At 48.5% G+C, this 12,190-nt stretch overlaps 1 protein-coding gene across 2 annotated transcripts in view; it reads right to left on the reverse strand.

Annotated features, from left to right (window-relative positions):
- Positions 1-1,721: 1,721 nt before the first annotated feature.
- MNAT1 (MNAT1 component of CDK activating kinase) overlaps positions 1,722-12,190 on the reverse strand; it is a 124,264-nt gene continuing 113,795 nt past the window's right edge. For both annotated transcript variants that reach the window (XM_083837632.1, XM_083837633.1), the window contains exon 8: positions 1,722-2,930. In XM_083837632.1, the coding sequence (XP_083693758.1) occupies positions 2,810-2,930 (121 nt within the window). In that variant the 3' untranslated portion in view covers positions 1,722-2,809. The remainder of the gene's footprint in view (positions 2,931-12,190) is intronic.

Raw genomic sequence — 12,190 nt, forward strand, 5'->3', positions numbered from 1 at the left:
GGGATTTAGCTGGGGATTAGTTGGCTCCTAGCTTAGCGTTTGCCCACAGGTAGCGCAGGAAAGGCTCTGATGCCATTTGCACACTTGCAGGTTAGGGACACACCCATTAAAGCACCAGACTGAAAAACAGCGCATGGCTGATGGGGCCTCTCGCCGTCAGACCTTTTCCTCCTTTGACTCCTGTGCCTCTCTTCTCTGAGCTCTGCCCCACCTCTGGCTGCCCCTCTGATCAGTCCCTGCATGATCTCGCTGCCTGGCTGCTCGCGTTCTGCAGGGAGTTGAAAGGCCTCTGCCTTTGATTTGGTTTTCTTCCCCATCCAAACTATTGTTGGGCAATGTCAACCACAAATAATTTATTTGGCCAGAGAACTCCCATCGCCCTCGGTTTCAGACATTTTCCTTCGGCCCCAGCTCAGAGCTCCCGCCTAGCAACACTTACCCCGCGCCCACCTCCCTCCCTGGCCCTGCTGCCGCCGCGCCAGCGCTGGGTTCTGGGACCCGCTGTCCTGGGTCGCACCCAACGTGCGGCTGCGGCCTGGGGGTGAGGGCTGCTCAGGGGCTCTGGCACAGCCTTCCCCTTGTTTTGGGCCAAGCTTTCGTGGCTCGGTTCCTGCTGGAGTGCCTTTATCAGCGGGGGCAGGGGGATGACCATGACTCACCCGTACGTCGTGGAAGCAGCTGTACAGATTACGTCCCCGACCTGCCACTCCTGCACGAGCATTCCTCTGCTGGCCTTTGAAGTGGCATCACAACAGCTTTAACCTCTTTGTCCTTTCTGTCAGTGACGGTCATATCACATCCTACCGCTCGCTGCCCCTCTGAGAGCAAGAGCTGGACTCGCCTCCAGCCCACGATGTGCACCCGGGAATGATGCAGCCACGCAGCGCCCTGCGCTAAGCCCCGGCCGGTAACGGAGGGGAAACACAGCTCGCTCGGCGTCTGCAGCTTCACAGACCGAGCTCAGGGCTTGGCACTGCTGCACCAACAGCAGCCTGGCTTCGGTCACCGCCTTCATGTTGTGTTCAGCACGTCATCTACGTAACGCCGAGCTTCAGTACGGGACTAAAATGTCCCAGGGCAGGGAAGAAGGGTTTTCGTACTGGCATTTTTGTTCGCTGAGGGATTACACGCCACTGTTGTTTTAGCAGCCTGACCTTAGTTACGTGCAAGTCAGTGGAATAAATCGAATTGTATTCAATAGCAGGCTTTTTCCCCGTATTTGTGCGCAGCTGCCCCTTCTGCATATAAACCACATCCACGAGCAGCAGCTAGGCAGTGCACAGACAAGTTGTGTATTTACACGGTAGGTGTTAATAGCGCGCACAGTTCCGCACTCACCAGGCTCACCAGCTGCAGCTTTACCAGCCGAAGGGAAACCAGGTATCGGCGAGGTCTGGGTGAGCACGGCATCCCGTGGGCGAGGCGGATCCCGGAGGGGCTGCGGCCACCCTGATGCCTGCTGGGAAGAGGAGGCAGCCTGGCAGGGGTCTGGGATGGAGGCAGGGAACTCCCAAGGGTTTTCTGCCTCAGGTCAGGGTGCCTGCCCAGCGGGGAGCCGCGCTCCGCAGGCTGCGTACGGCCCTTTACACCTCAGCCTTGTGCGCGGCGATACCTGTCAGCAGCTGTTCTGGGCACAACACAATAGGATTTCGGAGAAAGGGAAACGTAAATTTTGGCACCTCCCTCTCCCTTCCTTAATAAAAGAAGCACTAAGTCTGGAATAGAGCTGCTTCTCTTTATTACAACATAGCAAAAAATACATTCATTTAGTACACTCCTCAGAGCAGTATTCAACGACCATTAACGGATGACCTATAAAACGTGGCCCAGGCTTTACTCTAGCGGTGCTCATTGTCCTGAGCAGTTTCCAGTCTCCTGCAATTTATACATATTCATGGAAAAAACATCCCGAGACAGGAACCCCGCTTCTGCTGCAATCAGTATACGTTCCGCCACTAAGTGAGGCGCGGGGATATATCAAAGCAGCAGCTCAAGGGGGAAGGATTATCCCAAAAGCCAGACAAAGGGATGCTCCTGCCAAAAGAAGATCCCAAACACTTGACAGAAAAGTTGCAAATGGAGCTAAATAGGGAAAAAATAAACCAATTTTGACTACTTTAATGAACCAGCTTTATATAAAGGCATCTTAGATTGCTTTAGAGGAACACAGTTGAAAGACTTGCAGCTACAGGTTTTGCTCGTTTTCCAGTCAAAGGTAACAACCAAGTGACATCAGGATGGATCCTACATAACACTTGTGTCAGCACAGTTCCAGGGTTTCTCGTCTCATCCAGCTGGCAGGAGGAAAAACCCACTTGCCTGAACTGGGGAAACTAGTTTTATGGGAAGAAAATGTAGGCTTGAATATTGACACTAAATGTTATAATCAAAATGGCATTTAAATGCTTGTGCAAATAAAACCCTGCAATAAGAATAAAACCACAAACTTTAATAAAAAAGTCTGGCTTTATTTAAAAAAATTTACAAGTGTATTTTTTTAAACCTCAAACATACACAGCTGAGTTATTCACATCTTCCATTAGATGTGGCTTATTGCTTCAGCCTCCCTCAGCAAAGTGCCACATGACTAACGAGTTTCCCCCTCCGCAAAAATGTATCTACCATTTTACAAAGCTCTCCTGTAGACTTTTTTTTTTCCCTTTAACACTTAAACACAGCTGGTTTTACACACAAAAGTGACTGCAGCTTAGCCATTGTGCAGATGGCAGCAATTTTACCCAACCTTTGCTGGCTTGACTTGCTTCCCACTCCGTTTAGTGTCCCTTCATCGCAGGCTGGCGTACGCTGGCTAACTGGGGTACCAGAAGAGACCACTGAAAGCATCCTGTAGGGCTCGGTGACACGCCAGGGAAGAAGTGTAGCCCCCAGCAAGATCCTGCGAAGAGGCGGCTCGTACGTGGTTGAGATACCTAAAATAAAGAGAAGCATTACTTTAGCACAGAAATAAATATGTCAGACACCTGCGCGGTTCCAGTACGGCGGGGCTGAGGCTGATTTTTGGGAGAAAGCACAGAGACAGAAGCTGCGAGGCACCTACGGACGTGTCAGTACTGAACTTTCCTTAGCCCCACAGAAGTGCTGGAGCTGACAGCTGGCCTTCGGACGAGCTGCACAGCCACGGCACTGAAAAAACTGGGGCCGAACTTTCTGCTCCCAGGCCCATCGGTATCTGGAGTAAGTCCACCGACAGCAGGCAATTACATCAGTACGAGGTTGTCGTCAACATTTTGGCTAAAAAAAAAAACACCCTCCAAACCCCACCATTAATTCGTTAAGCATCACGACCAACTCGCGGAGCCGCCTGATTTCCCCCAAACCAGCCAGACCGACGACGTGCAGCTGAAGCACGGCACCCATGCTGCTGCTCCCTCAGGCCCTCGGCTCCCCGTCGCCCCGAGGGCCCAAACGCAGTCGCTGCACACAGAGAGCTCCCTTTAAAGCCGTCTGCTCGGCGGGGCTTCAGTGTTTTCATTCAATGCTGTAACCCTGCAGTTTGTGCATCCCACATAATACAAACACAGAAAAGGATTCTCAGCTAGTTTTGCACCAAAACCCCACCAAATAATGGTTAACGACCAAAAAACACAGACTGTGCTTAGCGCTATCAACACAATGCCTCAAGCTTTGAGCACCAGAGAACATGCCATAAATGAGAACTGCTTTTCGCAGTTGCAGTGCAAGCCACTGAGCTTCAGCTAGCTGTTTTGATTCATCACTTGGTACATGTTGCTCCTGGGAAGGTTGAGTCATTCCACCTCTGGCTTGGCAATTCAAGCATAAACTTGCAAAACGCATACAGCCTTTTATAATGTTATCCCAAGAAACCTAAACCAGCTGCACTTCTGGCAGGAAAATACAGGACCACCAGTAAAATATCCAAAACAGTTGCATCTTTTAATTTATGACTATACATTGTTTCCATAAAGAGTATATAAAACAGGTCAGATTTTATAGGTAAGACATAATAAACAGTCATACCTATTGATGCCATAAATGTGTAGAAAAAGAGGTTACTTAAAAATGATTAATTACAGTTTTAAAACTATTTCACGAACCTAATAACCGCAACAGGCAGACACAAGCAGCACTTCTGAGTTACTGCGAGGAGGATGCTAAAGCTGAGACACAATTTGCCTCCTGTGGCCGAGTGTACGTGAGCCCTGCTGCCCGGTACCACCTCGTGATGGAGCACGGTCCTTACGCTCAGCGCTGGTTCCCCTCGGTGCGGACACGGACACTGAGGGAAGAAACCCGCTTCTGACAGCGTTTAGTGCAAAGGGAGCTCCAAACGTAACAGCAAAGCTGTTGGCACCTCAATTCGTAAGGACAGACAGTCTGCAGAGAGCTCCCGCTCTGTGGGAGAATGCATTTAATAGATTTAAAAAAAAGAACATTCCACATTCCTGTTACTTGTCCCCTAGTATTTTAGGAGGAAAATCTCACCCTTCCCAAAGGCCTTTTACAACTGCTGTGGGAAACAGGAGCTTTTCCCCCAGCCAGGAACGATGAACGGATACTGACTATAACAAATAATTTCCTTCCAAACACTGGTGTGAAATTACCTCCACCCTCCAAGCCATAGTCTTATAAAATCAATTCCCGTCACAGTCCGATTTTACTCCTATCATGTTTATTTCATCGTACAAGCTTCATTTTCCACTCACGCGTGGAATAGCCCAGAGAAAACAGGGGATTCGTTTGTGTTTCTATATTAACAAAGGCTGGTTGTGTGTTTTTTGCTATTTTTCTTATATATCGCTAAACGGAGGAGAAAGGCAGAGCCTATTGTTTCCCCATTTTAGGTCATCTGAAATCGAGGCGTTAGGCTCGTAGTAAGGGCTGATGTGCAGATATGACAGCACCTCTAGTTACTTGCTATGTGGCCTCTGAAGCAGCACAAAGTCATTATGGCCAAAAAGGCTCAGACCAACTTCTACTACGACAACCCGCGTTAATTCTCCGCGCTCCTGCGAAACAAGCACGATGCACCGCTGGCTGTCAAGCGAGGTCTTTCTCTTCTCGTTAAGTATCTGAATTTAATGCTCCGGGCCCATTTAATGACTGTGGCACGCCGGGCAATTGCAAGAATCCGCTAGGCTGAAGCCACACAACGAGAAGGGAACAAATGTCTCGGCGGCTCCCCCACGCAGCTCCCCGCCTGTGCTGCCCGACTCCTGCCATGCCATCACTGCAGCATCTCGGAGCTGGATTCCTGGGGTTTCTGGCAGAGGTCAGCACGGCTTTTCATGTGCACCTTTAGAAGAGCACCAGGAAGAAGCGCGTGCCAAGTCTTCCTTCCAAAAGGCAGGCTCAGTTAGGTCTCGGGACCTGGAGGTAATTGCTCCGACTAGTTAGCAAATTCCAGCACACTGGGTCTGTTTTTCATAGGTTTATTTTAAGTACCTGTAAATCTTATAAGCAGAAACCAGGAAAAAGAGGTTTGCTTTTCTGGTGTACGCTTTTTTTTTTTAATGTGACTTGTTTTTACTGAGGGCAGACTAAACTGCAGTTAAAAAAAGCCTGCACTATTATTTTTGAACCAGGCTGAAGAGCTGTGTGTTCCCTGCCCCACGGCTTCACGCTCCCTGCCCGGCGCGGTGCCTGCGCCGCCCGGAGCAGCCCCTCTCCCTCGCTGCAGCCATTCCATGTTGATCTTCCCCATTAACCTTTCACGTGGGTTAAAACACGTCGTATTTTGTTCTTCATGAGCCTTAAGGGGGTTCATTCCGGACCTTTGGTTTCTCATCGCCGTGCGAAAGAAAGCCTCCTGTTTTCAAGGGAAGAGGTGTAATTTACCCTGGGTGCAGAGCCTCAGAACCGAGCCGGCCGTTCCTGGGGGTGGGTTTCCTTCACCTTTTCCCTTTTCCAAGGGCCGTGTCACCGTCACTTCATCAGGAATGACTGGAACCGCTGGAGAGCTCCACGGAGGTGCAGTCCCCGCGACTCCACCGCCGCACAGGCGGCCTCAGCACCGCTCAGCACGGCCGTGTCGGAAAGCCAGGGGGCCCGGAGTCACACAGCAACACCTGAGCTCAGCACCAAACGCTCTCGCTGCTCAGTGGGGCAGTCCACCCCTGAAGGCAGGCGGAATGAGTTTTTTTTCATCTGGTCAGATTTACCCAGACTGTTTCAGTAGGTCTCCCAAGACCTTGGCTCCCAAACAGGCGCTCGCTTTTCTCTTCCTCGCGCTGCCTTTCTGCCTGATGGCAGTGAAGTGGCTTCTGGAGTCTCCCAATAAGCCGGGGTCAGGCTTGACCGCCCGCTGCGTCTCCCAAGCAGCTGAGCAAGGTGCAGGGAGCCTCCAGGGACCGGCCCCGCTGGATCCAGAGCCAGGCCAAGCTCCCGGATCGCCCCCTGTCTCCCCCAGCCTCAACACTGCATCAGTCCTGGCTCCCGAGTATTAATATTCGGTATAAAATATTCTGTATCCTTCCTTTTAAAATGTAAGAGCTACAAATACAGCATTCATTTCACTGTATTTGAAAGCGAGGTACAAGAAAGACCCGTTCTGTAACAGTTCTTAAACTTTTTTTTAAAAAGTTCTTAAACTTTTTTTTAAAAAAAGGACGAGCCCAAACCCCCAGCGTACTTCCCTCCACCCACACAACCAAACCCCTTTAAGGTATCGGTATTCAGGACCATTTCACGCAATCATCCCTTATCTACCCAAGATAAATACACTCCCGGTGGTGTATCTGCTGATGCGTTACTGAAGGTACACGCGGAGCACTGTGTATTTGGCACACAGATTTCGCTTTTTTTTGATCTGTTAGACACTTTAAGGAGGTGAAGAAAAATCACTGACAAGTTGTTTGAGGAAGAAACGATAATGTAATTCTGTTCCACGGAGCAGATTTACTGTTCATCTGATTATCTGCAGTATCCAAGAGAGAGAGTACTGGGGCAGACACGAGATCTGGGCTGTTTTCCAGACTGAGCATTTACATAATGCATACTGGTTGCATGAAAGCAAGCAAAATACTTCCAGTCTGGAAAAGTGTGTCGAGCATTAGTAACACAGCAGCACACGCTGCAGCCCTGCCTCTTTCTGAAGACGGCGTTTTCATTCGATTTACCAGGTCTCTGCGATAAGCTGCTGATGCATTACTCACAGAATCCTTGCAGACGCTGGTTTTATCGGATGGGAGATGCACACCAGAAGCCGGATTCTCTCTGTGGGATTTTTGTTGGTGAGGAATGTGTGGCCTGGGTTACTCGGCAGCTCCTGAGCAGGTAAGAACCGGGCTCTCCACTCACCTCCGCTTTGGTTTGAACCAGTTCTGTGACGCGGTCGGTCCACGCAGCCCAAACAAAGCGTGTTGATAAAACAAACCAAGTTCATTGTTGTTCTTCGTTTAATAACCCTGGGAAATCCATTCAGGAACAGGCCTTTGCTAGCTGCTATTCAAACGCATCTAGGCTCTCCCCGTCTCAGAGGCTGCAGTGCCTGAGCACAAAACCACGACGCACAAAGCCGCTGCTCGAAGCAGCAGCCCACAACAGCAATTCACCCCTCCGCAGACTCGCTGCAGACCTGCTCCCAAACCCTCCAGAGTCAAAAAGCAGTCCTTCATCTATTCTAACGGAGACTCTTTGGGCACCCCCGTTACATTCAGACCTTAAAAACCAAACAGGCTATTACCGGTGTCAGAAATTCCTGCTTGAACGACAGCCAGCATCGCCTGTTGCAACACACAACACAACCCGAACGCACGTACTCAACTCCAAACCTTCTGCAGGCCCTGCACCACCAGCTGCTCCTCTCCTCTGCTCCCCAGCTGGAGGCAGCCCCCATCAGCTGCTCCTCTCCTGGGTCCCCCAGGACAACAAGGACGGAAGGGCACCAATCTGGTGTACAGATGACCTGGGAGAATCGTGCCCTGGAGAGGAGCAGGTCCGGGGCTGTCTCAAGGAACCGCGATGTCATTTGGTTGATAAATATGGCGTAACCGTTTTCATTGCTTCAGTTTGAATGTGACTAGGAAGTCAACAAAATGGACAACAAATTACCGTGGCGTGGGGTTTGCTGCAAGCAGCAGCAAACAGGCAGGCAGCCACCCGCTGCAGCAGCCGATGGCTTTTTCTTCTTTTTTAATGACTCTGGATAGCTCTGCGCACACAACTGCAGCGATCAGCATGAATGTCAAAAAACTGCTGAGCACAAGGAGGTCCAAATATGACAGATCTCAGGGCAGACATTGAAAATACATGTTTTTAACCAGATTATGTCACCTGTTAGTCTTGCAACAGGACAGGACCAAGTACAGCCCATAAGACAGGGCTGCAAGGAAAAGTCAATCTAAATACCAAGGAAAGTTTGGGCTACAGAAGAAAAAAACCTGCCAAAGACAGTAACACAGGGCTACCACAAACACCCCCCTCGCAGCCTGGAAACCCCAACAAGATTTCAATCCCATTTGCGGGCAGCAGCTCTACCAGCTCAGATTCAGCTCAGTAAGCCAGCCTGGGTTTTGATTATTAATAACATTGTTTACCTAAGCTAGTTTTCTGTGGGCCTGGGGAGCTGAAATCGCTTACCTAGGTGTCAGATGAGTGCCAGACCCAGCACAAAGGGTGCTGAATTCACTGCTGAATGCCCTGCTCAAACTGCGGGCAAGCCATCCGGTTCCAGCAGACATTACCTTTGATGACATTTCAAGGTGCTCCTCTGAATTGCTTTGAAATAAACAGATTTATACCTAGGCGATGATTATTTTTTATCCCCTTTACTTAGAGGGAAACTTCAAACAACTTCTGGAATAAGGAAAAGTTAGAGTCCTCGTCTTGCAACAAACCCTTCAGAGTCAGATGCCTATTGACCCGAGTGTCCCCCTGTTTGTTATAAAGGAAGGTTTAAGAAAAATCCTCTCAGATGGGAGTTTGAGTTCCTGGCTCCTAGAACTTTTATTCTTCAGTTTTCGTCTTCAAAGAGAAGAACTCCTTTCTACCAGAAATAATTCTTCCCAGTAGAGATGCCAAAAAAATAACCCACCTATCAAATCAATAAAAGAAATCTGGGTCCTCAAGTTGTTCTTTTTTCACCTCTTCCATCTGCTTTTTCTAACTATCGAATTGCTACAAATGCTGTCGGTGTTTCTGGACAGGAGCTGCACATCAACGGCGTGTGGTGAAACACGGTTCTTCAAAATTAAAATCGTACGGGTCTGCCTCAGCTAACGTGGAACAGCACAGAGGTCTGCTACCGGACACGAGCAGGGAAGGCAAAGCCTAGAAAAGTAATATTAGCCGTGAAACAGCTGTCTCTGATAAAGGCGGTTCTGATTCCAAAGGTAGAAATCCTCCCTCTCTTCCTCCGCTCCCTTACATCAAAGGGCAAACATTTCGGATGCTGGCAGCCCGAAGCCACGCGCCGGCTGCAAAAGCAACCCCGGCAGCCCCGTGCAGGTTCTCGGAGCTCCCTGATCCGCCGTCCTTCCCGCTCAGCTGCTGCAGCGGCCCATAAAGGGATCTCTGGAGTGTTTAACATCAGAAGTGAGGCACTTTTATTTGATGTTTCGCATAAACTGTTTCCTCTTTTAATGGTGAAGCACATATATAAACTGGAAGAGATCGCTAATTACCTCTGTCTGAGGTTTTATTGCAAATTACCTATGACACTGGTGAGTACAACTGTGAACTTTGCAGCAGAAATGTCTTTAAATTCAAAGACACAAAGTCAAAGAAGCCATCCTCTTTTAGACATTGAGACATGAAAGCCTGGGGGGGGAGAAGAGAACAGAATCAAATTTTCCTGTATTGCTTTCCCCAAAAACTTCCTCTTTTTATGATGAAATCCAGGCTCCACAGACCAAGCATTTCCACTGAAGAGCTAATATACGGGGGGATGGGATGGAGGAAGCATCTTCCTGTGGCAGCTATCTCAGAATAAATCTGCGGATTTATAAGAGAGTGCATCCTGATAAGAAAAAAAAAATCACTTCTACTTGTAAAGGTTTAAAAAGAAAAATTTGAGAGAGCACCTGGTTCTCCTGCGTGTTCAGAGCACTGCAATTGTACCGGTGCTCTGGTTTTTAAACAGATACAGGACCATAATCAGGTACTCACATTTATTTAACACCCAGATAAACATTTGCCTTTGGAGTAACTGAGAAGCCAATGCTCTTGCCTGAAGGTAAGATGAAAAACTAGGGAGAAATAAAGATCAAAGAAGCGAGGAGAAATGCCTTCTGACCCACAGAAACTATCTGATGTAGTTTTAAAAGAAGTGGATGCTTTCAAGTATAAAGACAGGAAACTAATGATGAAAAAAGGTTTATTGAATAAAGAAAGCTTTGCATTACTCTGACCTAATACGCATTGTGTACGCTGCTGGCTGAATGACAGCCCTGGGATAGCAGGGGCAGGCTGCGCACGGAGGTTTCTGCAGGTGCTGCCCTTGCAGCTGGTTTTAGGCACCTCCAGCCCCACTGCAGGGTCCTACCAAGAAGGCAGCAGCCTCGGTGCCACTATTTCATGCGGAGAAAGACTGCAGACAGAAAGCACTACGGACTATGGACTTAAAGACTATAGACTGAAATGGCACATAACCCCCTTATAAACAGCGCTGACCTAGTCTCACTTTCAAAGGAACTACAAATCCAATTACACCTGTAGCAATATGTTAAAAATGTTAACAAAGTTCAGTAAGGCTCCTTTACTACCAAGGAGTTATGCGAGCTAGAGATTTACATTCAGCAAGAATTCATGTATGTAGATCGAGAGCATGCTCGGTAAACACATTTTGTCCTTCATGTGAGCCCAGAAATTGCCATGGGTGTCTGCATATTTACCCTGATAATAACGAAATGCTACATTTAATCATGTTCTCTTAATATCTCTCCGGACAGCACCACTTCAGACAAAGTGCAACACAATTTTAAGTCTAGAAAATGTAAATAGCAGTACAAGTGAGCAGACATCCCTATCTTTGTCACAAACTCAGGCACCTGAGCTAATGTAAGGAATCTCGAAAGCGCTTTCAAAAGTTAAAGGTATGACAGAAGCCATACTGTGTCTGTGGCTTTTTAAAGCAAGCAACGAGAAAACTTGAAGCAGCCAGAGTCCACCACCATCATCAATTACCAAACTTTAGAGAAAGGAGCCATACTCTCACCTGGTGAAAGTTGGCATTGTTTACAGATTTCTGTGCTGTTACAGGGCAAATTCAAGGCAATTATTAAAGTTCTCCCATTTTAGCATGCAGCTACATGTTTTAAAATAAAAATGGGAAATGGAAAGCAGAACCTGCAAACCATCAAGCCTTTGCAAAGAAAAAAACTAAAGCTTTCTCAGTTACTTTTTGTTCACATGCTTTGACTCTATAAAGGATATTTTATAGGTGTTGTATGCTAACATTTCCTTCTTTAATTGTTTGGGGGCTTCCTCACATCCCACTTTCCTCTCTGTAACATATTCACTCGTTTTTAATGGCTCTGCGTGTGCTGGTCAAGAACCTGCATTGATTACGTGGTGTAAACAGTTTGCTTCTTGTTGCTCACCACCCATCCTCTGCCAGCATCCAACGCCGCCTCCAAATAATGCACAACCACGACCATTTGGATGACCATTTTTTCCCTTCAAACTGAAAGGGCTCGTGCTAAAATCCTTTCCCGAGCAGCCACCTGAATTAATTACCCCCGCGCACTTAGCCGGCAACAAAAGGTTACCGTTTATTTCTAGCAGCGGTGATGCCGCTCGCAGGAAGCCTTCCTTTCGCATGAATTACTTCCGTAACTCGCGCCTGGGCGAGGGCGAGGAGCGCCCCGGGATGAGCGGGGCACCTGGTCCCCCATTTGTCATCCTCCCGAGGTCACCCGCCAGCTGTCTGTCCTCTCAACACCCAGCCTCGCCACCGCCGCCGAGGCATTCTCCCTCGCTCGGGTTTCCAGGTCTGAACTTCCAGATCCAGTAAATCAATCAGCCATCGCAGAAACTCCTCAAACAACTGCAAGTAAGCGTTTTGACACCCTTGAGCAGCCTCGCTGCGTAACAAGGACACTGCAGCCCTCGCTGGAATCCGGCAAAGCGCTCGCTCTGCATGACTGGTGTGGATTACACGCGGGGACTGCAGGGCTGCAGCTACATTTAGGCTATGACTAAATCAGGCTCCGCTCATGCTTGACCCTGAGAAGAATGTCATTGAACGCAAGGGACTTTGCTCAGCTATCAT

The sequence above is a fragment of the Anser anser genome, assembly GCF_964211835.1.
Source record: "Anser anser genome assembly, chromosome: 5".
Taxonomy (NCBI): Eukaryota; Metazoa; Chordata; class Aves; order Anseriformes; family Anatidae; genus Anser; species Anser anser.